This window comes from Kwoniella dendrophila, chromosome 9 (genome assembly GCF_036810415.1).
Source record: "Kwoniella dendrophila CBS 6074 chromosome 9, complete sequence".
Lineage (NCBI taxonomy): Eukaryota > Fungi > Basidiomycota > Tremellomycetes > Tremellales > Cryptococcaceae > Kwoniella > Kwoniella dendrophila.
The window spans coordinates 137540-163316 of NC_089484.1; the positions used below are offsets into that span (position 1 = coordinate 137540).

At 38.4% G+C, this 25777-nt stretch overlaps 9 protein-coding genes across 9 annotated transcripts; 4 read left to right on the forward strand and 5 right to left on the reverse strand.

Moving 5' to 3' along the window:
* Positions 1-479: 479 nt before the first annotated feature.
* On the reverse strand, positions 480-2205 carry L201_006482 (uncharacterized protein; the record flags this gene model as incomplete). Its single annotated transcript, XM_066222201.1, has 4 exons — positions 480-1362; positions 1422-1690; positions 1776-1960; positions 2028-2205. 4 exons carry the CDS (start codon positions 2203-2205, stop codon positions 480-482), a joined length of 1515 nt encoding a protein of 504 aa, XP_066078298.1.
* Positions 2206-4647: 2442 nt separating this feature from the next.
* On the reverse strand, positions 4648-5568 carry L201_006483 (uncharacterized protein; the record flags this gene model as incomplete). Its single annotated transcript, XM_066222202.1, has 2 exons — positions 4648-5357; positions 5442-5568. 2 exons carry the CDS (start codon positions 5566-5568, stop codon positions 4648-4650), a joined length of 837 nt encoding a protein of 278 aa, XP_066078299.1.
* Positions 5569-6324: 756 nt separating this feature from the next.
* Positions 6325-7545, forward strand: L201_006484 (uncharacterized protein; the record flags this gene model as incomplete). Its single annotated transcript, XM_066222203.1, has 6 exons — positions 6325-6329; positions 6412-6609; positions 6768-6843; positions 6920-7053; positions 7143-7219; positions 7343-7545. The coding sequence occupies 6 exons, from the start codon at positions 6325-6327 to the stop codon at positions 7543-7545; spliced, it is 693 nt and encodes a 230-aa protein (XP_066078300.1).
* Positions 7546-8152: 607 nt separating this feature from the next.
* L201_006485 (uncharacterized protein) lies at positions 8153-10307 on the forward strand (the record flags this gene model as incomplete). The annotated part of the gene is made up of 8 exons (XM_066222204.1): positions 8153-8285; positions 8361-8387; positions 8454-8540; positions 8608-8652; positions 8721-8780; positions 8879-8953; positions 9083-9157; positions 9229-10307. The coding sequence occupies 8 exons, from the start codon at positions 8153-8155 to the stop codon at positions 10305-10307; spliced, it is 1581 nt and encodes a 526-aa protein (XP_066078301.1).
* A 118-nt stretch (positions 10308-10425) lies between these two features.
* L201_006486 (pre-mRNA-splicing factor CWC2) lies at positions 10426-11890 on the reverse strand (the record flags this gene model as incomplete). Its single annotated transcript, XM_066222205.1, has 7 exons — positions 10426-10867; positions 10938-11058; positions 11136-11333; positions 11395-11435; positions 11499-11615; positions 11672-11723; positions 11779-11890. The coding sequence occupies 7 exons, from the start codon at positions 11888-11890 to the stop codon at positions 10426-10428; spliced, it is 1083 nt and encodes a 360-aa protein (XP_066078302.1).
* A 311-nt stretch (positions 11891-12201) lies between these two features.
* On the forward strand, positions 12202-17478 carry L201_006487 (uncharacterized protein; the record flags this gene model as incomplete). Its single annotated transcript, XM_066222206.1, has 20 exons — positions 12202-12425; positions 12521-12873; positions 12964-13160; positions 13218-13313; positions 13371-13403; positions 13461-13606; positions 13673-13805; positions 13868-13972; positions 14029-14135; positions 14208-14824; positions 14884-14979; positions 15033-15100; positions 15181-15543; positions 15643-15828; positions 15888-16017; positions 16073-16203; positions 16267-16494; positions 16569-17036; positions 17159-17327; positions 17405-17478. 20 exons carry the CDS (start codon positions 12202-12204, stop codon positions 17476-17478), a joined length of 3924 nt encoding a protein of 1307 aa, XP_066078303.1.
* A 301-nt stretch (positions 17479-17779) lies between these two features.
* Positions 17780-19422, reverse strand: L201_006488 (uncharacterized protein; the record flags this gene model as incomplete). The annotated part of the gene is made up of 4 exons (XM_066222207.1): positions 17780-18555; positions 18662-18862; positions 19029-19194; positions 19300-19422. The coding sequence occupies 4 exons, from the start codon at positions 19420-19422 to the stop codon at positions 17780-17782; spliced, it is 1266 nt and encodes a 421-aa protein (XP_066078304.1).
* A 464-nt stretch (positions 19423-19886) lies between these two features.
* Positions 19887-21502, forward strand: L201_006489 (uncharacterized protein; the record flags this gene model as incomplete). Its single annotated transcript, XM_066222208.1, has 5 exons — positions 19887-20078; positions 20211-20354; positions 20457-20573; positions 20710-20944; positions 21081-21502. The coding sequence occupies 5 exons, from the start codon at positions 19887-19889 to the stop codon at positions 21500-21502; spliced, it is 1110 nt and encodes a 369-aa protein (XP_066078305.1).
* Positions 21503-22219: 717 nt separating this feature from the next.
* On the reverse strand, positions 22220-25551 carry L201_006490 (uncharacterized protein; the record flags this gene model as incomplete). Its single annotated transcript, XM_066222209.1, has 5 exons — positions 22220-22617; positions 22673-22875; positions 22940-25035; positions 25203-25369; positions 25515-25551. The coding sequence occupies 5 exons, from the start codon at positions 25549-25551 to the stop codon at positions 22220-22222; spliced, it is 2901 nt and encodes a 966-aa protein (XP_066078306.1).
* Positions 25552-25777: the final 226 nt, after the last annotated feature.

Consider the following 25777-nt stretch of genomic DNA (forward strand, 5'->3'; position numbering starts at 1 on the left):
TAGCTTGACAGAATGATTTGTTGCATGCGTCGTCGAAGCGCGCGGATGTAGATTTTAAGCTTATTGGAAATTACTACCCTTCCTCAGAACGAGTGTATTGATCAATTAAGGTCAAGAGGGGTGCTTCCAAGTAAAAAAAAGTCGATAGTATGTCATGCAGTATCTTTCCATAGCAATCTGCTAAGATAATGTATCTATCTAATTTATCAAGCTGAACTCCTATAAGTCCTAATCTGAAGAATGAACGACCTCATACATAACCCCGTTTTATCTAGTTAGATCGAAACCTCCACTTTCCCGTCTCAATTACGTAAACCGCGTCCAAAGTGGCGCGTTCGTCAAACATCATGTTTTTATACATTTCATCTTAAAAAGGTATTATAACATCAATATCAAAATGTACATATATCGACTCCAGATCAACTATCTGAAACCCCTCTTCAATTATGATATCAATATCAAACTGTACATATTCGACTCTAGATCAAGTATCTGAAACCCCTCTTCATGTTCAGAGCTTCGTCCCCTTCAATATGTTCTAATCTATTACCTTTATCGGCAACATCAGCTCTAGTTTCCCAAGCTTGTTCACCAGCTTCGAGCTTCTTGTTGAGGTTGATAAGAACCATTCTGAAAGCGAAACAAAGTAAGATTGAAATGATAAACATAGCTGTGACAATTCCATAGGCATTTCGATAGCCATTTGAATCTAATTTCCAAACGTATGAACCAGCAATATTACCTAATTGTGAAAAAGCATTAATCATCGCGATGGCGACCGCTCTTTTGGCTGGTGGTCTGGGGAATGATGAAGATATCCAAGAGTAGAATACGATGAACCCAGCGTAAGATTGAGCTTGCAGGAATAAGGCAATATATCTTGCTGCAGTATTATGAGTAGCCATACAGATAACGAAGCCAATTAGGCCAAAAAATTGAGGGATAATAGTATGCCAAAGCTTCTCTTGAGTTCTATCAGCATGCCAGGCATTAAGCATACTTATAAGGAGGGCAAACACCCAAGGTGGTGATGACATAAGTAAAGTTTCTATAGGGCCGTAATTGAGCGTTGAAGTCAGCGACGGGAAGAAAGCGTTGAATGATAAGCCAACAACATAAGCTGTTAAAGCAAACATCATGAGATAAATCTTGAAATCTTTGACAGCCATCATAAGACCGGAGAATGCACCTTCTTCGGCGGAATCTTGATCGGCTTCACCAACATCTTCAAGTAATCTTAATTGAGCAACTTCTAACTCTTCTTCGGTAAATCCTTTAGTGTTGGTTGGTAAATCGGGTAAAATGAAGAAGGCTGCAATGGCAATGAGCATTGTGGCGGCACCTTCAATCCAGAACATCCATCTATAACGGTCAGAAGTTGTATTAGCTACTTGATGCGTGGAAGTGCCACAGTGTCTTACCTCCATGCCGCGTGGCCGAGAACACCTTCCATATTTGACAACACACCAGCAGCGATTAAAGCAGCAAAAGCATTTGAGATCAAGTTACCACCAAAGAGAATTGCGTTTCTCAATGTGAGTTCTCTTCTTGTGTACCATTTTGAAAGAATGAGTAAAGCACCGGGAAGGAAAGCAGCTTCAACGAAACCCAAGCAGAATCTGATAGCGAGCATACCACCGAAACTGGTGACTACACCGGAACATGTAGAGATAGCTCCCCAGATGAGCATCTATATTGATAATCAAGGTGAATCAGGTCAGTTCAAATCCATTCCCACGATGAACGATGAAGGACAAGAGTAAAAGAGAACTTACAGCAATACCGATGTACCAAGATGGTCTACTAATTTTGTTGATAATCATATTTGAAGGAACTTGCATCAAGATATAACCAACATACAAAATTGAAAGACATGTTGAATATTGGGTAGCGTTTAAATGAAGATCTCTAGTCAAACCTTTGCTCTTGGCTGAAGCGATGTTGTTCCTATCGAGATAATCTATGTCGCATCGTGGCAGTATAAGCTCACCGGATATTCACATTGAAAAAAGAGGAAATCAACTTACTCATGATATAGATCAGGACGAAAAGTGAACATCTCATATCTAATTTTCTTACTAATCGCTTTTCGATAGCTATTCTTCTAGCATCTTTTTCAGCTGGAGCGGTTTCCAAGTTATCGTGTTCGTTAGGTTTGATTATTGAATCATGACTGTGCGTTCTTTGGGGTTTAATTTCCTCCATGTTGATCAGAAATCTCAATGGTAAGCTGAGAAAGTTAAAATATGTAGTGATATATCTGGGGGTTTTTCTCACAAAACTTTCTGGGTCTACTGTTTATAAACCTTTTTCACGCACGGATCAGGCATGATTATTCTTTTAAAAAAATTCTAAAAAAAATCCCCAGTTCAGTACAGAGTAGTACGTTTCGGGTTTAGTATCCGGTGAGACCCGAAATTGCCCCTTGTCCCCCTTCTTCTTCTCATTGTTCTCCATCCTGACCTCCATGTAGAAACGAGATGAGCCCATACGATCCCCTCTGTTCTCCTCATTGTAAGCCCCTCAAATGCAAAACATCGAACAGGAAAACGAAAAAAAACCATGAAAACCAATTTATAAACGACATTCACAAGCGAGATTCTCCGGATGGCGTTGTGGTTTCTCCTTTTTGGTTTACAGTTTTCAAGGTTCAACAGTCGAAAAAAGAACAATTTTCAGGTACATGCATGTTAATCCCTGAACCGCCGGCATCATAGGGCGATCGAACTAATAAAAATCGGTTAAAACCCAGGCCCGGCGGTATTGACCTTAAAGCGAGAAAGAGTGGGAAAAAAGTGAACGCAAAATTCAGAAAAGAGACCGCGGCATGCGGACCGGCATTTTTCAATTCCAAATTGTCAAACTCGCTTGTTACGTTGACTATACAATAGGCATATTGTTAGTAGAATGAAAAAACATCGGCGAAAACAGGATCACTGGTAAAGATAATCGTTGTTACGATCTGGTACTAAGGTAGGCCTTGCCGAACTTACCTAAGAGGTAGTCATACTGGAAATCCGTAAGAGGGGTTGTTCCAAGAGTCATGCTTGTTGGAGTTTCGTCTCGATTGGTACGGCCGCATGAGGAAAGTATCATCGAATTCCAAGTTGGAAACACTACAAGCACCGGAAAAGCAATTAAGAGCTTTTTAGCTGTTCCTGGGATGCTAATTAGCGTCCAGATTTCTCTGAAATGGACATGTATCTCACAAAACATTGCATCTCGTTTGCTGAATAGAAATATGTAACCTTATACTACTTCACCCTTCGGTCTCGTTTGATAGCATTCAGGACGCATACAATAATATCTGGCAAGTGTAAAACACATTAAAGAACCGGCTTCCGGTTCTACCCAACGTCTATCAATCGCATCTTTCTTTTTACACGTATAACATCTTCGGTGTTTCTTACAAAACCAGAGCGTTACTTGACCTCGTTTTTGAAGTCGAACAAGATGAAAAAGCACAAGTGATACACAAGCTAAAATTACCCCAGCAATGATTATCCCTTTCAACACGAGAGATCATAATGTTAACTCTGTGCTTTTTTGCGAAGGTGTATGACATAAGTGATAAGAGGTTTACTTTGACTTACAAATGTATGTATGGGAGAAACTGTCGAAAGAATCTTGACTTTCAGCTTGAGCCATTGTGTTATATTATTATTTATTTACTGTATACAACGTGAAAGTCTAAGTGGAAATATTCGGTTTTGAGAAGCTTGATGAAAGCGTCAATTGGAGATTGTTGGGGAATGCTTATTCACAGTTACTGCTTATTTGATTTTTATGCTTGTAAAGCTCGTTATTTTTGTGATTTTTGTGATTGTCTTCATGGCATGCCATCTAAACAAACGAGGTACCTTATATATCTATCCTTCAGTGATTTATGTTCAGCATGGAATGCATTCATTTAACACATCCAATACCAGATCCTTTGTAACGCTACATGATGTTTTAGCTGGAAACAGTTGCACCCCTCAAGCTAGGCATAAAGGATAGCTGATACACACACTGAAACCTGTCACCTGGTGTTTCAACGTCCTTCTCTTGCCTGATCACGACAAGGGAGGTCGTCTGTCAGTTGTTAGACGCCAAGTGTGTTGTATCACTGATAACCAAGATTCATAGCTGTCTATGTGGGTCTATATATTAAACTATGTATTACCATATGTATAATAGTACAATAAGGATATCTAAGTAGCTCAAGGTTTTTGCTGATACATCCGTAATCATACTGTGCTCTTACTCGAGACCGGGAGGAGAAATTGAGCATTCCTTTCGTGTCGAACCCAATTGCAATCTGTTGGACCGGTGGTTATTGCGAATGAGATTTTTGCAGACAGCACATGTAGCCGCATTCAACTTGAGAGCTTAAGGTGCAGAAGATTTCAGTAAATGCTCACTAGACTTTATAATGGTCACAAATCCGAAAACCGGCATACCACACGATACTATAGAGTACGAAACACAAATTCATCAAAATCTGTTCCCGCTTGATAGGTACAAGGCTTGTACCGAGCAAGCATGTATATCTAACAAGATGAAGTTGACAAATGTGTATAAAGTCGTAGGAATTTACATAGCTCGCTAGATGTTCTTACCGTATGATAGGGTACAACAGTGTCCAGAACAAACGTTTACTCTAACTTATAGCTTATTTCTGCTACCTCTGTTCTGGATCTTTTTTTTGGCATTTCTGATCCTCTCTTCATCTTCATCGGAATCACTAGTATCGTAATCATCGGCAGAAGAATCAGTTTCGTACTTGACTTTTTTCAATTTCAATGGGGGAGGAGGGGGAGCTTTAGATTTTCTTGAATTGCCTTTGACTGTTTCTCTTATACGCGATGTGTAGGTTGGAGGTGGTCTCATACTTCTTCTAGTTACTTCCCTTCTGCTCTTCTGAATACCTTCGTCGTCACTTGAATCAAGCTCGGAATCAGTCAAGTCTGAATCATCAACATCATCATCATCGTCAATGTCAACTTTTCTGGATGATGGCGCTTTTGATCTTCTTGCATGTTGTTTGGATAATTCTTGATCATCCTCATTCTCATTTTCTCGTATAGTCATTCTTGATTTCCTTTTTTCTACTTTATCTTGCTTTTCTTTCTTCAATTCATCTTCCAGCATTTTATCTTCTAATTTCTCTTGGCAGTCTTTACATAACCACCCCTTTCCATCATTCAAGTCGTGATGATCGTTTTTAAAATAGTCTTTTTCTTCTTTATCAGATTTCTTTATTCCCTTTTTACACTCAGTACATTTTTTTTGGTTGAATGGAGGATATGTTAATCTACTTGTCATTCCTGCCCATATGAAATAAATTAGGATCACTGCTAAGACTGCTAAGGCGACTGGTAAAGCGGGGAAGATAGCAATGTTAGCGTTAATGCAATACTACTATCTGATGGTTTATACGGATTCCGCCTGAAACTTACTGTAAACTACGGTTCCATGAGCCTCCATGAATGATTTACCACCATCTCCACTACTGCTATCACTTGAATCGTTAGTGGAAGTATCATTTGAGGATTCTTGTCGAGGGATCCTAAGGTAAGGGGCCATTTTTTGGTTTTTCGTTTTGGTGTTGTATTAACTTTTATAAGGGGTTTACCAAGTAAAATTAATTTTATATATTGTCAATACTATTATACTTTTTGGTATTTTCTCTTGATTACAAATGAGTGTGTATGTACAGCAAACTTTATCTTACTTGCACTTTTTGTTGTATGAGGTGATGTTATGTTTTTTGATTGACGAATAGGTACAGGTGACCAATTTCCGCTTTTTTTTTTGTTACTTTTAGAAGATTTTTGAGGGAGATGTTTGTAATTTTCAATAGACTTTTCTGATTCGGATCCTCTATATATACACATGACAAGCATCTTGATTGATACCTGACACTTTCTGGCCGGAGTCGTTTCAAAGGATGTAATTTGAAGAAGGGTTGTAACGAATCGTGAAAGGTAAGTTGAGTTGCTAGATGAAAAGAAAGTGCAGGTTTCAGTCAGTCTGTGACCTCTTATGACACTCACGTATACTACGTTTCAAGATAGATATTGTACTGATTTATATGTTTCAGCAAAGAACGACCTCGTCATGTCATTCTATCCCAAATCGTTTTCGGTCCATATATGCCATCATCGAACGCCACCAACGTTGTTTGGAAGTTCCGACGGAATTGTAATATTCTTTCTTTCGCGCTTGGGACGCGTTTTTTCGACGAAGAACATTATTGTTACCAAATTTCGATATCTCGATACTTCAATTAATTTTGGAATGAATCTGAATTGTCATTACTGAGTTATACTGTAGGCCAAAATGAGGTGAGATCCAGGTTTATTTTTCAGCATGAACCATATGGGATGACTTACTCAGCAAAATCATTTTTCACGTTGCTATCAATAGTGCACCACTTTCACCAACGTTATCAGATTCCGAATTACTTGATTCACTGGAAGATGCAGGATTTGATCTAGCTTCAGATAGAGATAGGCGTATAGAAGCTTTGCAGAGGGAAATCAAACAAGTCAAAAATCTAAAAGAGAGTGAAAATGGAAGAGTCATAACGTTTATTGATGAAAAGCAATTGATAGAGAGAATGTCGTGAGTCATGTTCTCTTCATGAGCGGTATACGGAGATGGTCATTGTCCAAACCGCAGATTGTACTATTAGGAGAATACTTAAGTAGTGTTCAATCAGGGATGGTGGATGTTGATTCTAGAAATGCTGACCTGGTATTGGTTCTTACGTTGATTACTAGGAAAGAACGATATGTGCTATTGCATTTCTTCCATAATGACTTTTCAAGATGTAAGATTATGGACCAGAAATTATCGGTAAGCTGAGCTATTGATACTATTTTTGATCAATTCCTTGAAGCGTAGCTGACAGAATTTGATATGAAATTGACAGGATCTTGCACCTTCACACCCACATACGCTATTTTGTAGAGCATCAGTATCAGATGTACCTTTCTTAGTAACCAAAATGGCAGTTCAGGTATTACCTTGTGTGATATGTTTCGTAGATGGACGAGCAGTAGATAGGTAAGTGTCATATAATATGTGGTGTTCTCGCAACACATTCTCTTGAGAACAGTATCAGCTAATCACGATTCAATACCATGACGCAATAGATTGATAGGATTCGAAGAGTTAGGTGATTCAGATCATTTTACGTCTAAAGTGTTAGAGTTTAGATTGAAACAGTCTGGTGAGTGAATGATTACTCATTATCGTCAGATCAATCTAAGATGAAACATCATGAAAAAAATGGATGGCAGCGAATGTGATGATACTGATTTTACATCTATATTGTCAAAATCTCTATGTGTAGGTGTATTACCATCCGACCTGAGTTTAGCATCAAATTTATCTTCAACTTTAGTAACATCAACGACAAAGAAGAACGATGATGACGATGATCAATCAGATGATGAAGATAGACGTAGAGGTGGAAGAGACAGAAAAGGTGCGAGAAAAGGTAAAGTTGGTATAAGGAATGGATTATATAATGGTGGTAGCGATGACGATTATTAGAAGTCGGGGTGGAAACAATGCAAACATCTGCAGGAAATAAGCAGCTTTATTGTTGATGTCACACTAAAGGTAATTCAATTTGAGAATTTAGCATCAAAGCCAATTCTTGTATATTACACGAGCATAACGGACGGTTCAAGCATGTAATGAATAAAGTAGAAATGGCATACATCGGATAACCAGACAGTATAGGTCATAATAGCTGCGTCTAAATCAAAACACAGTATGCACCTTTCTTTTAATACTATGGGCTCTCAGACACCTACTAACGTACACGGTGAGTATGTTAATATCTTTGCTTATAACTACACTGGACGAGCCTGCGAAACTTTAGCTAGAATGACGCGATATCCGTCCTTTCATCGACAATCGGTTCTCAAAAACATCTTTTGTATCATGTTCGTCTAAAGGATACGAAGACAGTGCATACAGGTTGATGTCATCTAATTATCATGCAGATAACCCTATATTATTTACTAATTGGTGTAAGCTATAAATGGACCCAGTCAGTCTGTTAGGTAAACCTCGGCTCTCCAAACGTCTAACCATCCAGTTTACTTTTTCAACCCAAACCGAACAACATTATAACACAGCTTGATTGGACAAAATGGCACCATCTACAAGAAGTCATACACACGCTCAGGAACAATCAGGCGAACAACTTAAGCAAAAACGGAGATACAGTCCACGAGAGGTCATCTCTTCAGGTGAACCCATTACCAAAGGTCGTGTATTAAGAAGTAAGTTCTGTGTTACTGCAATATGTTGCCCCATGTTTGCTGGTCTGGTCGAACTTAATCAATACGTGCTTTTAGGTCAAGTCAGTTCTGGGCACAATTCTTGTGAGTCCGACTCCATTTCCTCACTACCATTGGCGGTGGGGAACTGATACCAACCTTCGTGTCTAGCACTCTCCGCGACTATGTCGGGTCGGGAACTACGTGGACTCAGGAGAGAAAATGCCAAAGCTGTTGAGGCACTCGAAAATTCAAGAGGTAAGTTCTATAACACGGAACGAGCTGTATGCCACAGCTGATCCCGATACTTTCCTCCATACTGTAGAAGAGAGCACAGATACAGACACCGCTGAGGGAGAGAACGAAGAGGGTATGTTCGCTTCCGTCTGATACGCCTAAATCATGTTGTTTCGTCCGGCTGATGGGTTGTTTTGGTAGTTGAAAATGATCTTACGTACACAAGAGAATCTACTACAGGTAGCTCCACAAGTGCATTTGGTGAGCTTCAGCAAATGGATAATAGAGCGTGTAGATCTTCCAAGGAGCTGACTTCCTGTATATGACTCGATCGAAATATCTTGATCTGTTTCATTCAGAAAGACAACAACGGGGGAATTCAATCGCTACCATGGTCGCAGGATCGCCAAGACACGCGGGAAATACTTATGCCAGTAAGTGGTATACCGTTATCGAATTTGACATTAATGAACAAGCCATTTCGACTGTACTATTCAATATCTTCTCCTCCTACTCTCTTTACGGGCATGGAGATCGCTGATGATTCAGCTCCGATATGTTAGCACCTGAACCTATCCAAAGGGAAACTTCACCAACCGGTGATGTAGACGCCGAAGCGCGATATCCACCAACTGAAGGTAAATGATCATATACACATTTAATTCATATCATCGGTCCCTCATTGCTGACTTTATACTAAAATCACTAGCTGAATCGATTGCTGAGATCATCAGTAGAAGTAAAAAAGGCAAATCTCCCGCTGGGACCTATGACAAATTAGACGACCTAGATGAAGAGCTTCTTAACCTCGCACAAGGTTCTCGAGCACCTACAATCGTAGACATCTCAAGTGAGGAGGAAAATTGTGAAAACTGTATTGACCACGTCGAAACCTTGAGAACTCATGAGAACGCCGTTCGGAAAGGCTCATATCAATCTATTTTACCTCGACCTTCAGCAAATACTGTTGGATATGATACTGCTAAGTCAACGGCATCGATTGTTCGACGAGATCAAAGATGTTATTCTGACTACAAGCACCCTCATGATTGGGTCACTAGTCATGGTAGATTCTTTGGTATCCATGGCGCTGAAACGCAAGAGTTCCAATTATTCATGAATGGAATTTCTGGTTGGTCTTGTTGGAATTGTGGAAGCAAGGTAGGACGTTACCCTAATGGATCACTTCGAGATAAGTATGATTGGGTCATGTCAGAAGAATACAAAGAAGTCATGGCTAGATATTCAACATACGGTACTCATATGTGTGAGAATACCAACTGTCAAATCAATAGAGGTAACTTTTTGAAAGAAATGAGCCATCAAGGATATCTGAAAACTGTAAACTGTTCTAATCCATTTGGCTGTACCTCGACTATTGTTATAGTCACAGGAAACAAGGATCCGTATGGAGCAGGTTTCACAGTTGTTCAAGAAGGTAACCCTTCATCAACTTGGTATCATTGTTGTGAACCTTGTAGGGCACCTACTTTACTTGGTTTAGTTGATGCTGAATTCCGAAACAAAAGTAGACTTAACATAGCTTCACAGCTACAATCACAAAGTTCATCCAGAAGGGAGGATAGGAATGGAGCTTTCATTGGACAACCTTCAACCTCTAGAGCAACTTCAATTTCTGGTATCAGTTCTACTGGATCTTTGGGAATATCTGGGTTGGCTGTTACGTCAAATACATCTACTCAAGATGATAGATCGTCACTTCGACCACCACAAGGCCCAAGAGGACGAGCTAATAGTAATGGTTGGACTGCTATCAACAATCAATGATGATTTGGTCCTGATACCACACTATTTAGCTTACTCTTTATTGTTTTCCATAAATCCAGGTATACGGAAACAGTTAGACTAGTATGACACGATTTCAGATAATGCATATGATTATAACCTAATCACTATCTTCATCACTTCCATAACCACCTAATAACGAAGCCATACCAGCAGGTTTCGTTGAAGTTGGTATTTTCCTTTCTTTTAATCTATTTTCTTCTGTTTGCTTTTTAGCTAATTCAGCGTAAAATTTCAAATTATCTAAAGCTTCAGCATCGAAAAATCCATTTCCTTTTGATTTCTTTATTGGTCTTTCTCCATCGTCGTGGTCGTCATCATCATTCTCAGGCTGTTCAGGTATAACATTTTCTAATTCATCAGGTTTTGATGCTTCGATATGATAGAAATCCTGTTCATCACCTTCTTCTAATGCCCTAATTGTTTGAGCAGCTTCAACCAAATTTTCATCTAACATTCCTGCTATAGCTTTTTGTCCCATCTCTTCTATTCTCCTTGCTTCAGCTTTCTTTTCTCCTGGATTTGGATCTTCAGTTGCCCATCTAAAATAGGTATCAGTATTGTCAGTTGTTGTATTGCGTTTTCAAGAGACAGCTTGTGAGCTAAACTCACCTAACATTCAATATCTCATCACCGTCCATACTTTGATTTGCCATTGCTTCCCTAGCAAACTGTGCGTTCAATTCCGATTCATACATTACAAATGCTACCCCACGATTGTACAGTATATTCCCTAAAACACGGCAGAGGTAATCAGTCGATATGTCACAGGACATAACATCACTTCAGACTTGTAGAAAGGGCACTTACACCTCATTATTTTACCCCATTCACCAAAATGCCTCAATAATGTTTCTTCCGCCTGTTTCTTATCTGGACTTTCGTGTATCTTCCCTATATACAAAGATCTGTTTACTCTGTTGAAGGATCCAACACCACCCATATCATCTCGGTAATCTCCATGCTTTTCCCTTCCGAAACAGTCTCTAGAGTTGTCCGGTAGAATATCTATTCGAAATCTTAATTAGCATCAATGGTGGTCGATAAGCGATAAATCATGACAACTCACGGTTGGGTAACGGTAATCTATGTAAATAATTGCATTCATGTCTAAAGATATACTGTGTCAATTATGCTTTCCAACTGCTAGAATGACCTGAACTTTTCACTCACCCGTAAGGACAACATCCTCTTGCGAAGAACAAACAACAATATTTATTTCCCGTTGCATCTGCTCTAGTATATCCTGCATCTCTCGCTATTATACATCGTGTTTGCGACAATGTTTTGCTAAAATAACCAAAATTCAGCTTATACCCCCTATTCACAATAGTGATTATGCTTACTTTGCTAAAGCATCTTCCTTGTCTCCTCCTGCCCACTTATTATACCAAACATCTATACAATTATATGAGTCTTCAGATCAAGCCTGTAAGGTGAGATGGGGACATACTGTATTCCTTTCCCGGTTGTATAGCTTCACTTTTATCAACTTCACCCTCCTTTACTTGCTTTCTAGCTGGTCGCAATTTTCGCTTCGGAGCTACTGTCGTCGTGCTTGACATATTGAGCGTATTCTTTCTGTTATTGGTGTACAATGAATGCTTAATGAAAGATAAGTCATACTTTAAGATATCTTCACGCAATCGCAATGTTGTCGAATTCAACATAAGATTTCGGATATTTAGGTGACAATAGGTGTATTACGTAACTTTGCTCTCGCTTATGGGCTCGATCGGTTTAAAGAACAAGAAGACTATGACGAAAGAGAGCACATCTTTCTCGATTATTTCTGATTCAGATATATGTTGTTCTTCTTCAACAACTATCATTGTCATTTGCATCAGAAAACATTGCTTCAACTAGTCGAAGCGAAATGGCAGTGGAAGAAGATCAATCATTGGTGGACGCAGCGTTCCTAGAGCTACTTCAAACAGCTGCTAATCCAAAGTCGAATGGTGCACTTTCAAGTGATGATCTCGCGGCATCTTTAGGTCTTGATGGTCCGATTAGTAAATCAAGAGCTTTGGAAATACTGGAGAAGGAAGTCTTAGCTCCTGTGGAGAATCTGAGTGGAGATGAGTTATGGAGATGGCAAGTGTGAGTGAATATCCTTCAAAAACATTCACTCCATTTCAATCGATATAACTAAGTAAGAGATCGTCCTACTAATTTCTTCATGATGGGTAATATAGTCAACCGCCAGTGGAATTACCTATACCACCATTGACTTTAAAACCATTACATCAAACACATACAGTTACACCATCTTTCAAAGGCATAGATGGTGAATTTACACACTGGAGGGAAGGTTTAGCACCTAAACCACCTGCACATCCAACCCTATCATCATCAACAACAAGAGCACCTGGAAATTTGCAAAATTTCGTTAGAGGTAAAGGAAATTATGTACCATTCTTACCTGGTGGATTAGAGACTGCTGCTAAACCTGAAGAAGAAGAAGGGGAAGAGGAAAATCAAGATGATGAAGAAGATGGATGGAAAACTAGAGCTCCAGGTTTAAGAAGAGGTGTCAAATTAGAAGGCGGTAAGTATCATCCTACTTCATTTATAGCAGATTTCACTATCTTAGGGAGATCGAGGATGCTGACGGATCGTTTTCTTGATTACATATCAGCCGATGAATTTTTGGCTGAAATGTTAGGTCAACAGAGTATAGCACCTAAAGCTAAACGAAGGAGGAAAGAAGGTGAATTCGAGGATCAATTAACTATCTCAAGAGTAGGAGACGAAGATGCGGAAATTGAAGAAATGAGTGCAAATGGGCATACTGGTCTAAATAGTAAGAACGTGGATGACTTGTTACCTATCGGAGTAAGTCTCTTCTCCCTTTGCTCCCTTATTACCCAAACTTACCGTTTTTCTTTTTAGCGACTTCCTGCTCCTCCTCCACCGCGAAGACAGTTCAAAGCTGCTGTACACAAAGAATGGGCCCATGTTGTCGATGTCAATCAGCGACTAACAAATGTGAGTCAGCTATACCTTCACACTGTATGATTATGTGCTGATGAACGATCATACTAGTTCCACGAACTTGTGCCTGAGATGGCAAGAGAGGTAAGCTTTCTCACATGTAACAACACATTCATATAATCTGCTGATCTTTTCCAATAGTATCCCTTCGAATTAGATAATTTCCAGAAAGAAGCAGTATATAGATTGGAAATGGGAGATAGTGTGTTCGTTGCTGCACATACATCAGCAGGTAAAACTGTCGTAGCAGAATACGCGATAGCGTTGGCTGCTAAACACATGACAAAGTGGGTATTCGGTACAAAAAATGTCTATTCAAGGTCTTTATTCTGATCGATGGCTATGTTATGTAGGGCGATCTACACTTCTCCTATCAAAGCACTATCGAATCAAAAATTCCGAGATTTCAAGCAAACTTTTGACCCTTCAACAGTTGGTATTTTGACCGGTGATGTTCAGATCAATGCGGAAGGTTCTTGTCTGATAGTAAGTCATCTGTCGATTATCAAGGTAAACGCAATTGGAGCTGACTGCATCTTATTCAACAGATGACTACTGAAATCCTGCGAAGTATGCTTTATAAGGGTGCCGATTTGATTAGAGATGTTGAGTTTGTCATCTTCGATGAGGTCCACTACGTCAATGACGCTGAAGTGAGTGATTCATCACAATGGATGACAAGCAGGCTTTTGCTGATTTCCAATCAAAGCGAGGAGTTGTTTGGGAAGAAGTCATTATCATGCTTCCAGAACATGTCAACATTATATTGCTTTCTGCTACCGTACCAAACACTAAAGAATTCGCAGATTGGGTTGGGTGAGTACCTTATCCTCAGGATTTGTTCCATTTCAGAAAAGGAGGAATGTGCTAAACATGCGAAATCTACAGCCGAACTAAAAAGAAGGATATTTATGTCATTTCTACACCAATGCGACCAGTACCTTTGGAGCATTTCTTGTGGGCAGGAAAAGATATACATAAAATCGTCGATTCGAAATCCCGATTTATTGGTGATGGATACAAATCAGCTCAAGAAGCTACGAGGAGGAAGCAAGATAAAGAACGTGAAGCAAATGGATTACCACCTGTACAACAAACTGGCGGTAGAGGTGGAGCACCTACAAAAGCAAGAGATTTACCTACAGGTAAAAATGCACCATTCACCAATATAGGTGCAGGACGTACACATACAAATAGAGGTGGAGGTAATGGTGCACCCGCCCCGGCCGTTCCTGCTAGAGGAGGTGGTGGAGCTGGAAGAGGTGGAGGAAGAGGTGGTAGAGGTGGATTCGGTGGAAGGGCAAGTCATCAACTCGATCAAAATGTTTGGACACATCTTATAGAATACTTGAAGAAAAATACATTATTACCAGTGGTAAACTTCGTTTTCAGTAAGAAAAGATGTGAAGAATATGCCGAAACCCTTCAAAGCAAAGATTTGAATACCGCAAAAGAGAAAAGTGAAGTTCATCTCACTTGGGAAAGGGCGTTGACCAGATTAAAAGGTACGTAAAAATACAGCACGGTCAGAGATACGTCTGACCAGTTCTCCGTTGATCAATAGGTTCCGATAAAACCCTCCCCCAGATATTGAGAATGAGAGATCTGCTTAGTAGAGGTATCGGTGTTCATCATGGTGGTCTTTTACCACTTGTCAAGGGCAAGTTCGACTTCGCAAAGTCTGGAATATATCAGCTAATCCACTTCTTGTAGAGGTCGTTGAGTTGCTTTTCTCTCGAGGTTTGGTCAAAGTGCTTTTCGCTACCGAAACTTTTGCCATGGTAAGAGTTTCCTCTGCAATCAGGGAAATATGAGTACATCTTTCGCTGATCAATCGGTATACGCCTTTTCCATCATTCAGGGAGTTAACATGCCTGCGAAGTGTGTAGTATTTTCAGGTATTCGAAAACATGATGGAACTTCATTCCGAAATCTGTTACCTGGTGAATATACACAAATGGCAGGTAGAGCAGGTCGAAGAGGTCTAGATACCACTGGTACTGTTATCCTTTTGAGTGGTGATGAACTACCTACGGTGACGGAATTGAATGAAATGATGCTTGGTACACCAAATAGATTATCATCACAATTTAGATTAACATATAATATGATATTGAATTTATTGAGAGTTGAAGCTTTGAAAGTTGAAGAAATGATTAAAAGAAGTTTCTCAGAAAACGCTACTCAAAAAATGGCTCCTGAACAACAACGTCAAATTGCTCATGTGAGTCGGAATTATTGTTACTGCCTTTGATGGAATATGGACATCTCTTGGCAGAATCAATAGCTGACCTATTTTGTGCAACCCCTTGACGTAATGTAGGCCGAAAAACAACTTGCTAGACTACCTAATGTAGAATGTGAAGTTTGTAAACCAGACATCGACGCATTTTACCAGTTGTCTTCGGAAATTGTCAGAGTCAATCAATCGATATTTAAACAAGCTTCGTACGCTCAAAATGCGTCTAAAATTTTCGTTTCTGGTAGAGTGGTAATATTACGGAATGGAGTGAGTTTTAATGTTGTGGCATAATTTTGTAGAGAAAAGCTAATCAAACGATCCATCAGCATCTACCTGGAAACCTTGCTATTTTACTTCGGAGTGCTACTAATATCATGACAGATGGCGTCAAATCCGATGCAAAGGCCTTTAGAATGTTAGTTCTTGTTACACCTGGTCAAAGATCCAGGAAAGAAGGTACGTTGGTCACCGCATATTCTATGTTAAATTTCAACTGATCGGTATTCTGCAGATGTCAAGGAATCAGATGTGCCTCCTCGATACCCACCTGTATTGCCCAAGGGCTCTTTCCCAAATCCTCAATGGGAAATAGCCATTTACGATACCACTAGTTTCTCCTTCGTTACTGGTCAGATTCTCAAAGTAAGTTAGGTCTGGGTTATAACCGCTGGTAACCATTATCTAATCCCTCGTTTGTTATTCTAGGTCGATCACACTGCCATCGTAGATAAGAGTAGTAAACAAGCGAGAGACGATGCTTTACATAATCTCACCCTATTGCATGAAGAGCTATCATCGCTACCTGAACTACCTGAAGTTGATTGGTCGAGAATTAGATCAGTAGAATTCGTCGACGCTATCAGACAGCGGGCAATCTTGAACGATAGATTGAGTAAACTTGGATGTCAATTATGTGAAGATTTCCAAGATCACGTCAGTATTTCTGCAATTGTCATGATAGATGACTGAGTGCTGATTTGATTGAGCTATTCTTTTTGCCATTATAGTACGCTACATTGCATGAAAGAAAAGTAGTTGAATCAGGATTGATTTCATTAAAATTAGCTTTAAGTGATCAAAATTTAGAATTATTACCAGATTATAATTCTAGAGTTGAAGTATTGAAAAAATTATCATTTATTGATGAAAATTCAACAGTATTATTGAAAGGAAGAGTAGCATGTGAAATTAATTCTGCACCAGAATTAATTTTAACTGAATTAATTTTAGAAAATATTTTATCTGAATATGAACCTGAAGAAGTTGTTGCTTTGTTATCAATATTTGTATTTGTTGAAAAATCTGATTCACAACCTATTATACCTGAAAAAATTCAAAATGGATTAGAAGTTATATATAAAATCGCTAATGAAATTGAAGTTCAACAAGATAAATGTTCAATTCAATATGATCAATTCCAAGAGAAATATAAAACTGGTTTAGTTGAAGTTGTTTATGAATGGGCTAAGGGAATGGTGAGTCCCGTTTCATCTCTTATTCTCATTCTCATTCTCATTCTCAATTTCGATGTCCTCGTGGAAGTCCAATTACAACATATCGCATAAAATTGAACTAACTCGTTGTTAAATTATTATAGCCGTTCAACCAGATTACTGAATTGACTGATATACCAGAAGGTACAATTGTTAGAGTTATAACTAGATTAGATGAAACTTGTAGAGAAGTCAGAGATGCTGCTAGAGTTATTGGTGATGCTGAACTATTCCAGAAGATGGAAGCTGCACAAGCATTAATTAAGAGGGATAGTGAGTTGACAGAACCTGAAATTCGTTCAACCCATTTGTGGATAATGTATGTTAACTGATTATTTTACCCTTTATAGTCGTATTTGCTGCTAGTTTGGTGAGTCTCTACGTGTCTTCGTCTAAACAAAAACAGACATTACCAGTTGCTTAACCGAATGCGTCGAGCTAATATACCTCTTTATTCCTACTGTAGTATCTATAAACAAACGCTCATAATCATATAGAGTATAGAAGTGATAACTCGTGAGGTTTCCACGAGACGTGGATTTGGCTTGAAGCAGTAATATACACAAAAACCTGCACTCATATTCGCATTATTCAGAACAGATTCAATACATTTACCGCATATGCATAATATCATCATCAAGCATCCTCTGAAAGAGCATTACATCTCGAGAGCTGGCTATACACAACCTTGTGCAAATTGCATGTCTCATTTGATCCGGAGCGAACTAGCCAGACCTTTGTTTATCAGTTGGACATTCCCAACTCCAATTCTTTACACCATTATTTTCGAACATTTTCCCAATTTCATTTTCGAATCTTACAGCTTTCTCATCTTGTATATCCCAATCTCTTGCTTCTTGTTCAGCATCTTCATATGAGAAGGTTGGGTTTACTTGTTTATATTTATTCAAAGTTGAATGTAATTGTTCTAAATTGATGCAACCTATAACTATAGGTATTTTTTTGGTTTTATCTTGATATATAGGTCTATAACCGAAATTTAATGAAACATCTTCTATAGTAGTATTATTTTCTTTACATTTTTCTACAACTTGTCTGGTAGTTTCGAAAAGTTTACTGTGAGATCTAGCAGGATGCCAATCTGGTCCACCAGAAGAAGTTAATAATCCCATTGATAATGGCGCAGCAGAAATAACATTTTCGACTTTAGCTTGATCATTAAATGCTTTCAAGTATCCAGAAGATAATGATGAATTTTGTATTGTTTGGTGAGAATACGTTTGTAAAACATCTAATCCCTTTCCACTTGTTTTCAAAATTAATAAAGCAATTCTAAGTAATACTGGTAGGGGATATCCTGCTATACCGACTTTCAGTATTTTACCTTGAGACTTTAATTCCCTTAAAGTTTCTACGGCGGTCAATAGAATTTGTTCTTCGTTCGTAGGTCCAGATCCATCTTCAAGTATTTTACTTAATGAGTCAAGGGGGTTACCGGAATATGATGGTGGAGGTAAGATGTATTCGATATCATGTAGATCTGAAAAAAGAAATCCAGAAATTATAGGTATATATCAGTATAGAATACGATTTACTGCTATTCAAGAAGTAACAATAGACCCTTCAAAAGCACAGGAGGAACTTACAAACAACATCTAAATAATCAGTTTTCATTCTTTTTAAACTTCTTTCAACTGATTTTCGTATTGTTTCAGGATCGAAATGATGATCTTTTGAATTTGGTCCATATTTACCAACTTTTGTTATTAAATGATATGATCCTCTTGGATATTTTAACGTTGCAAGTATTTCACCTAATATGATTTCTGAAGGATGATACCATGGAGCTGTTTATGAAAGTGTCAAAATTGTCAATTGTCGTTCAATAGGTGATATATGCAAGATGTCATAGCCAAATCAAAATACGGTATCATAGGTTTGATGCTTATTCAGGATGATAGCATGACAGTTTTTGCTGAACGTAACGTATCATAACATAAATACTATACTCACAAGTATCAAACGCATTTATTCCACATCTCATAGCTAATCTAATTATCCTCAGAGGTAGATTGGATTTGATGTTATCATCATCTGCGTAAATACCATAACCAAAAGTCGAACAACCAAGAATTAAAGGTGGAAATATCACTTTTCTTGTTGCAGGTGATTTCAGTGCCTATATAGCAAGCGATATTATGGTAAGTATGAGTATACATTGCTATCCACATAGTCTAGTGACCAATTCAACATGGTCCAAGACTTCATGATAAGGTTAACTTACCTTGGGCAATAATTCCTGGTTTCCAGCTGGCTGATCAATCTCTTCATCGGGTATAGTTGATATATCGAATGATGGTACTTTTGGTTCAAGTTGATCAGGATGATATGGTGAGAGGTAGGACATGTTGGTATCGTTTTTGAGCGAATAGAGCACCTGAAGACTTTCTCTCTTGTGTGTTAGCGAGTATATATGTATATATATATTGCTAAATAGGAAGAAAAGCAGGAAAGAATCTCCCCTTCGCCCACTAACTATATATTTGCTTCATCTGAATGGACCGTTATTACCGGACATCAACCGACACGTGGTAAGCACGCTACAACCTATAGCGGAATCAAATTCACCCGAATTCAACGCGTAAAGTTGTAAATAGATAAACAAGACATGTAAATGTAAACATTGATTTTCCACAATCTCATCTTTAAATACTACTTTTCTCTTCATTCAAGCTCAAAACGACTAAAGACCACTTACAAGAAAGTGTATGAACCTTGTCAGCTTTAGACACCAAACCTGCATATGAATACACCTGGAAGCGATTTCACCAATCTAAGAGTACACGCGTGATAGAGGAAACCTAATAAACAATGGCACCTACAAGGACGAATACGAATAAAACACCTAGAAAACCGAATCCTATAGCATCATCAAGTAAACATACGTTAACTTCTATACCTCCTGTGGATATACCTGAATCTATAACACCTGGCTATACATATCAACCTGCAGCCGAAAGAAAAGGTTTAGATGAAGATGAAAGAGCAAGATTAATACATGAGGTGAGTGTCCCACGGATCTGCTAGGGTAAAATAGCAAAGCAGTTTTGGTAGACTGGCGAAAGTTGCATGGTGGCATCATGATAAAGCCGTTGAAGATTCTTACTAATTATCCTCTTCATTACGATAATGTAGCTTGTGGGGTTTCATCCAAGAGCATTATGTCATGATATATCAGAAGCAGCAAGAAGTGAAGTGTATCATGCTACTGGTTCAATAGAGGATTGGGTGAGGAGTAAGGGTGACGTGAACTCAAAATTAGAGACTGAGCTGAACACTGTAGGTTGTTAACCTTTTGCTCGCGGCATCTGTTATATCTTTTCAACAAATCCGCTGACAATGATTCTTGTTCGTTGTTACTGATTTGTGATGTATAAATAGGGTTTGGTATCACTTGAAACATTATTAGAATCACATGTAGATAAAGCATTCGAGAAATTTACAGCATGGGTTTTAAGAAATGCATTTGAATTTTCACCTGAATTAGAAGTTGTTTTAGTGAGTTTGTTCTGTCTATCTATCTATCTACCTACCTACCTACCTACCTAAACTATGTATCAATTATCGATGGACATGAGAAGAGAAACACGAAGGACTTATTTAATTGTGATTTTATACATATCTATATATATAGCCATGGCAAAAAGGATTAGATTTTCAAAGAGGTGAATATATAACTAAAAATTTAAAGAATGGTCAAGAAGAAATTGAAAATGAATTGAATAAATTAAGATTAAAAGTTGAACAAACAAGATTATTAAGTTCAAAATTAGAATTAGCAGAAAAGAAAATAACACATAAATTAAATATAGCCAAACAAAGGAAAAATGAAGTTGGTTTTATAAAAGAATTAATTAATTCTTCTGATCGTGAGTGTTTTGGTCTGATGATTTTGATTTCAATTTCAGGATAAATTCATTAGCATGTACGGTTCTTTGCGTCGGTGAGGGAAAAAAAAATAAACATGCTAACAATCATAATCACATTTTTTTCATATTATTATAGTAAATCCATTACCTAAACCAACACAACAATTAATCCCAATATTAAATTCATTAAATTCATCTTTAAAACCTTTAGAACCAATTTCTACCAATATATTATTAGATGCAAATATAAATATGAATTTAAATATCGATAAACAACAAATTACAACAAATCAACATACAAAAGCATGGGAATTAGGTAGATCAGCTTATTTAAATTGGGCTTTAAATAAAATTGTTAATCCTCCTTCAACAACAACTACCAGTAATGAGAATTCACATTCAAATTCGGATGGAACGAAAATCACTTTACAACAGACAAATAATGTAAATAATGGATCGGATAAATTAAGTGAAATTGAAAATAGTATTAAAAATGTGATTGAACCAGGTAATAAAAATTCTTTAGAAGTTAGTGAAAAAGTTTTAGGTAATTTATAAGAGATAATACGATATAAAAGGATAAAATATTTAAGTAAAAGGTTGTTATCGTTGGTTACGAAATCCCATTCTTCGTTGACTTTTGTCCTTCATTATTCTTTAAAACATTAATTTATTTTTCTCACAAATATAAACTTGTTTCGTTTTTCGTTCAGTTTATCTTTTAGATCATATTCTTATCCTGGCTTTTTTCCTGTATTTCTTCGGTTGTATTCTCTTATTTGGGCTTCTAGATTTCTGGATAACTTACCTAGTGCTCATGCAATCTCGGTTCTTGTATTGTCTTGGTTTCCCAATGTTGTGTGATATCTCATACTCTACGTGCGCACTGCTAAACTAACATAAACATGATACATGAAATAACTTTATCAATTTATTTGCTTGTAAAAACGTATATACAACCGGAATTTGTGTATATAACGCTTCAAACTTCACTTTTTGTACTAATCTCGACCTATTCCTCTAGAAACTGGGTAACTATCATAAAAGAATAGCGACCAAGTGGTTGAAAAGGAAATACTGGTATGAGGTAGAGATGTACAACTAAAATAAACAGGAAAATTCTACAACTGATGGTAAATGTGGAAACGGATACAACGTGAATGGAAGTGAGTGATACTATACAACCTGAAATATTGAGGTAAGTGATGTGGGTTATGAAAGACGAAGCGATGTATGAAATGAACGGCAGTGAAAGTGGAACGCAAGGAGACAAACCTATTCAGCAAGTCTCATAAGTCCAGCAATAGTACCTACACCACCTAATGCCGCTCCTAAAGCTATATAACCGATAGCTGAACCTACTTTTCTCAATTTCTTCATCGGTCTTTCAGCTTCGGCGTCGAGGATGACTGTATGTTGAGCCCGAGTGGTACCATGATCTTCCGTTTGGATAGGATTAACGATTGTGAAGTCTTCTGGTAAGAGCCGTTTCTTGGTATTTGGAGGGGTTACTGGACCGTCGGAGGAGGCAACACTTGAAGATGAGGGTGAAGCTGGTGGATGTGCATTGAAAATCTGCTTTAATCGATCTTTATCGGAATTGTATTCCTTTTTCTCTTCAGATGTACGGGGGACAAGTCTAATTTCCGTGGGAGACTGAGCGACCTCGGCAGCTAAAGTTTTAGGTCAGCTACCTATCTTGGCCTTGGGAATTTTGATAGAGCTCACGATTATCCACTGTATCGACTTTTGAATCCTCCTTAGATGTTTCGGCATCAGCAGCAACCTTTGGATCGAGAGTCGTGGTCGTTTCTGCTTCGTCTGAACTCTTGACTACTTCGTGTGTTTGTTGATCTTGACTGAACTCTTGTGACAATTCAGCTTTGGCTTCCTTAGAAATATCTTCTTGAATTGCAGGTGACTGATCGTCGCTGTTGTAGATCAAAGGGTTTCATCAACATTGTGTGGGTTGAACTACAGACCTTTAGTACTTACATAGCAGTTACAGGTTGTACTGGAGAAGTGGTATCTACAGCTTGTAAGTAGTCTTGAATTGATGGTTGATCCAACTTAGCTGGATGTTCGTTCTCGACGGATTTTGTGATCTCTTGTTCATCGGCTTTTATGATGCGATCTGCTTCTTTTGTGGAAGCCTTTTCAACGGTTTCGATTGCGTTGTCTGTAGTTTCAGGTTCGTCCTCAACACGATTGTCACAAGGGATATCTTCTTGGTTGATATTATCGTCATCTTCGTCGTCCGAATCATCGTCATGTTCATCGTCATCGTCATCTTCATCCTCAGTTTCACCCTCATCTTCTTCATAATCAACATCCTCATCTGAGTTCTCTTCTACACTAACTTTGTCCATGGAATTATCATCTTCGTCGTCTTCCTCTTCTGATAGCTCAGAAGACGCCGCTTCGGATTTATCATAATCACTGAAGTATGGGTGTTCTAAATCGTAATGCTCGTCTTCGGAATCAACGTCTGAGTCTTCGTCCAACGAATTTTGATCCTCTTCGTCATCTTGACTATCCATATCAATGCTTCGGTCCTCATCTTCGTCACTATCTTTATCGTCTTCGTCTTCACCATGAACTCGAGTGGAAGCAAGACCATTTTCTTCATAACAGTCTTCGAACTCCACCTTGTTGAGGCTATAATCTTTGATATTGACAGGTATTTCGTCTTCTTGGACAATTGCATCGACATCTTCTGATCTTTCTGCATTAGTTGGTTCGATCCTGAGACTCATGGGACCTAAAATGGTAGGTAATGGAGAATGTACTGGTGAAGGGGATTTTACAGTGTAAGGGATTCCTGGTGATACAGGTGACCATGTGGGGGAGGCAGGATCCAAAGTAAGTTTTGGTGAAAGAGGATGAACATCTTCGTCTTCAGAACTGTACGAATACCAGGCTCCATAATCTGGAGAGACCGGTCCAGGTGATGCAATCAAAGAAGAGGAGCATTCAATGACTCCAGGAGATGGAGGTCCAGGAGGAGTAGAGGCTTTAAATGGTGAATCGCTGGGTTGGTCGGATTTTTCAGGATTGTGATTTTCAAAAGTAATTATTGAAGGATAGTTTTCGGAAAGTTTTTCTTGAATATTTTGATCTTCATCTTTGGCGATGTCTGGATCTCGGTGTTCTTCATAATCAGTCATAGAACCCTCATCTTCATCCAGTTCACCATCAGATTCTTCGGATGAGCCTCTTGGTAATGACTCTTCGTTCTCACTAGCATAGAGAATAGAGTTAGGGACCTTGTAAGTGTTGCTTTTAACGGCGATGGTAGTTTCTTGGTCTACATCGTCAGATCTGACAGAGACAGGTGATTCTGCTCTTGGCGATCTCAGATCGATTGGTAAATATTGAGAAGATCCTTGAGCTTGCAATGAGTTTGAACTGGCTTGAGATTGTCGCATCGAATTCACTATCAATTCCTTATCGTGCTTGAGAATAGCATGGCTGAATCTAACGGAATCCTCATCGTCGTCGATACATTTGCCGACTTCAGGACTTTGAGCAACCGAAGGTGTGACATGATGAGATGCTGATCGTCTTCGAAGTAACGGCCATTTTTCTTCAAGTAAGGATCTACTTTCAGCCAAAAGCTGAACACCCTCTTCTAGGAAATTCATCTCTTCTTTTCTTTTTTCATTTTGAGATGATAATGTATTTTTGATCAATCTTCGAATCTTTACCTCATCTGTGATATTAGCCCATTTACCTTCTGAGCCTGAAGCTGGAAATAAAGGTCTATCAATTTTTTTCCTTCCACCATCTGCAGTTGAGCCTTTACCAAACTCAATATATCTAAATTTGACCATCAATTTAATTGGTTCATACCATCCTAAGGAATATACTCTTTTACCTAAAGAGATTACATCTCCATCTAGAAGTTGTTGGGGACAATATGCTGTTGTTACGACGACAGGTTTATTCTCTGTTGTCCATGGTGCTGATGTAGATTGTGGTGAATTAATGAAAGTCCCGTGCATGGATCCCAAATCAGTCATATGTACATGACAGTTTGGAGTTAGTGTTAGTTGAGCATGAGAACGAGACAAGATTGGAGAGTCGAATTGCTGTAAGCAAGTATGAAGAATCTCGTGTCAGCGTCCTAGCGTACTAACGCTGCTTCCGGTAATCTTGATATGATGTGATGTGATTCAGATTATTGAATGGTTCAAGATATCATAAGAGTTTCTCTTCCGTAATCTAGATTTAGGCGAGTAGAGTGAAATATACTCACGCCATCTTGAGAGGGTAAAGTACTACTCTTCCTATCGAGAATGACACCACCATGAACAATGCCTTTAGGTCTACCGGACGAAACAGGCCCGGGAATAGCGAGTAGTTGTGTGAGCGTTAGATAAGTGACTTTCGAAGTTTGATTTTCTGTCAAGCTGATAAACCAGTCTATGGAATACATTTGTATCAGATGAATATCTCTTCCACTGTTGTATGATCAAGGTGAAGTAAAATCAGGGGTAAACGGGATATTTACTTCTTATACTCTGAGTGCCCCTATCGAAAGGTGAAGCAACTAAGGATTCTCACTCACCAGCAGGAGGATCTACCTCTCTAACGATATCGCTCATATTGAAGTGTTACCTCAGAATATCGTAGCTAAATGGTATCCTGTAAAAGTATGTTATAAAAGGGTGGCAAGGTTGTAGCACTTTCCCATACTATAACTCGCTTGAAGCGAGGATGAGTTGAATATCGAGTGCTATAGACTGATGAATGAGTTGAATGTATTCTTAGAGAGTTGAAAGGTGAAGTTTGATCAAGTAAATAGACAAACGTACACTTACAAAGAAAGAG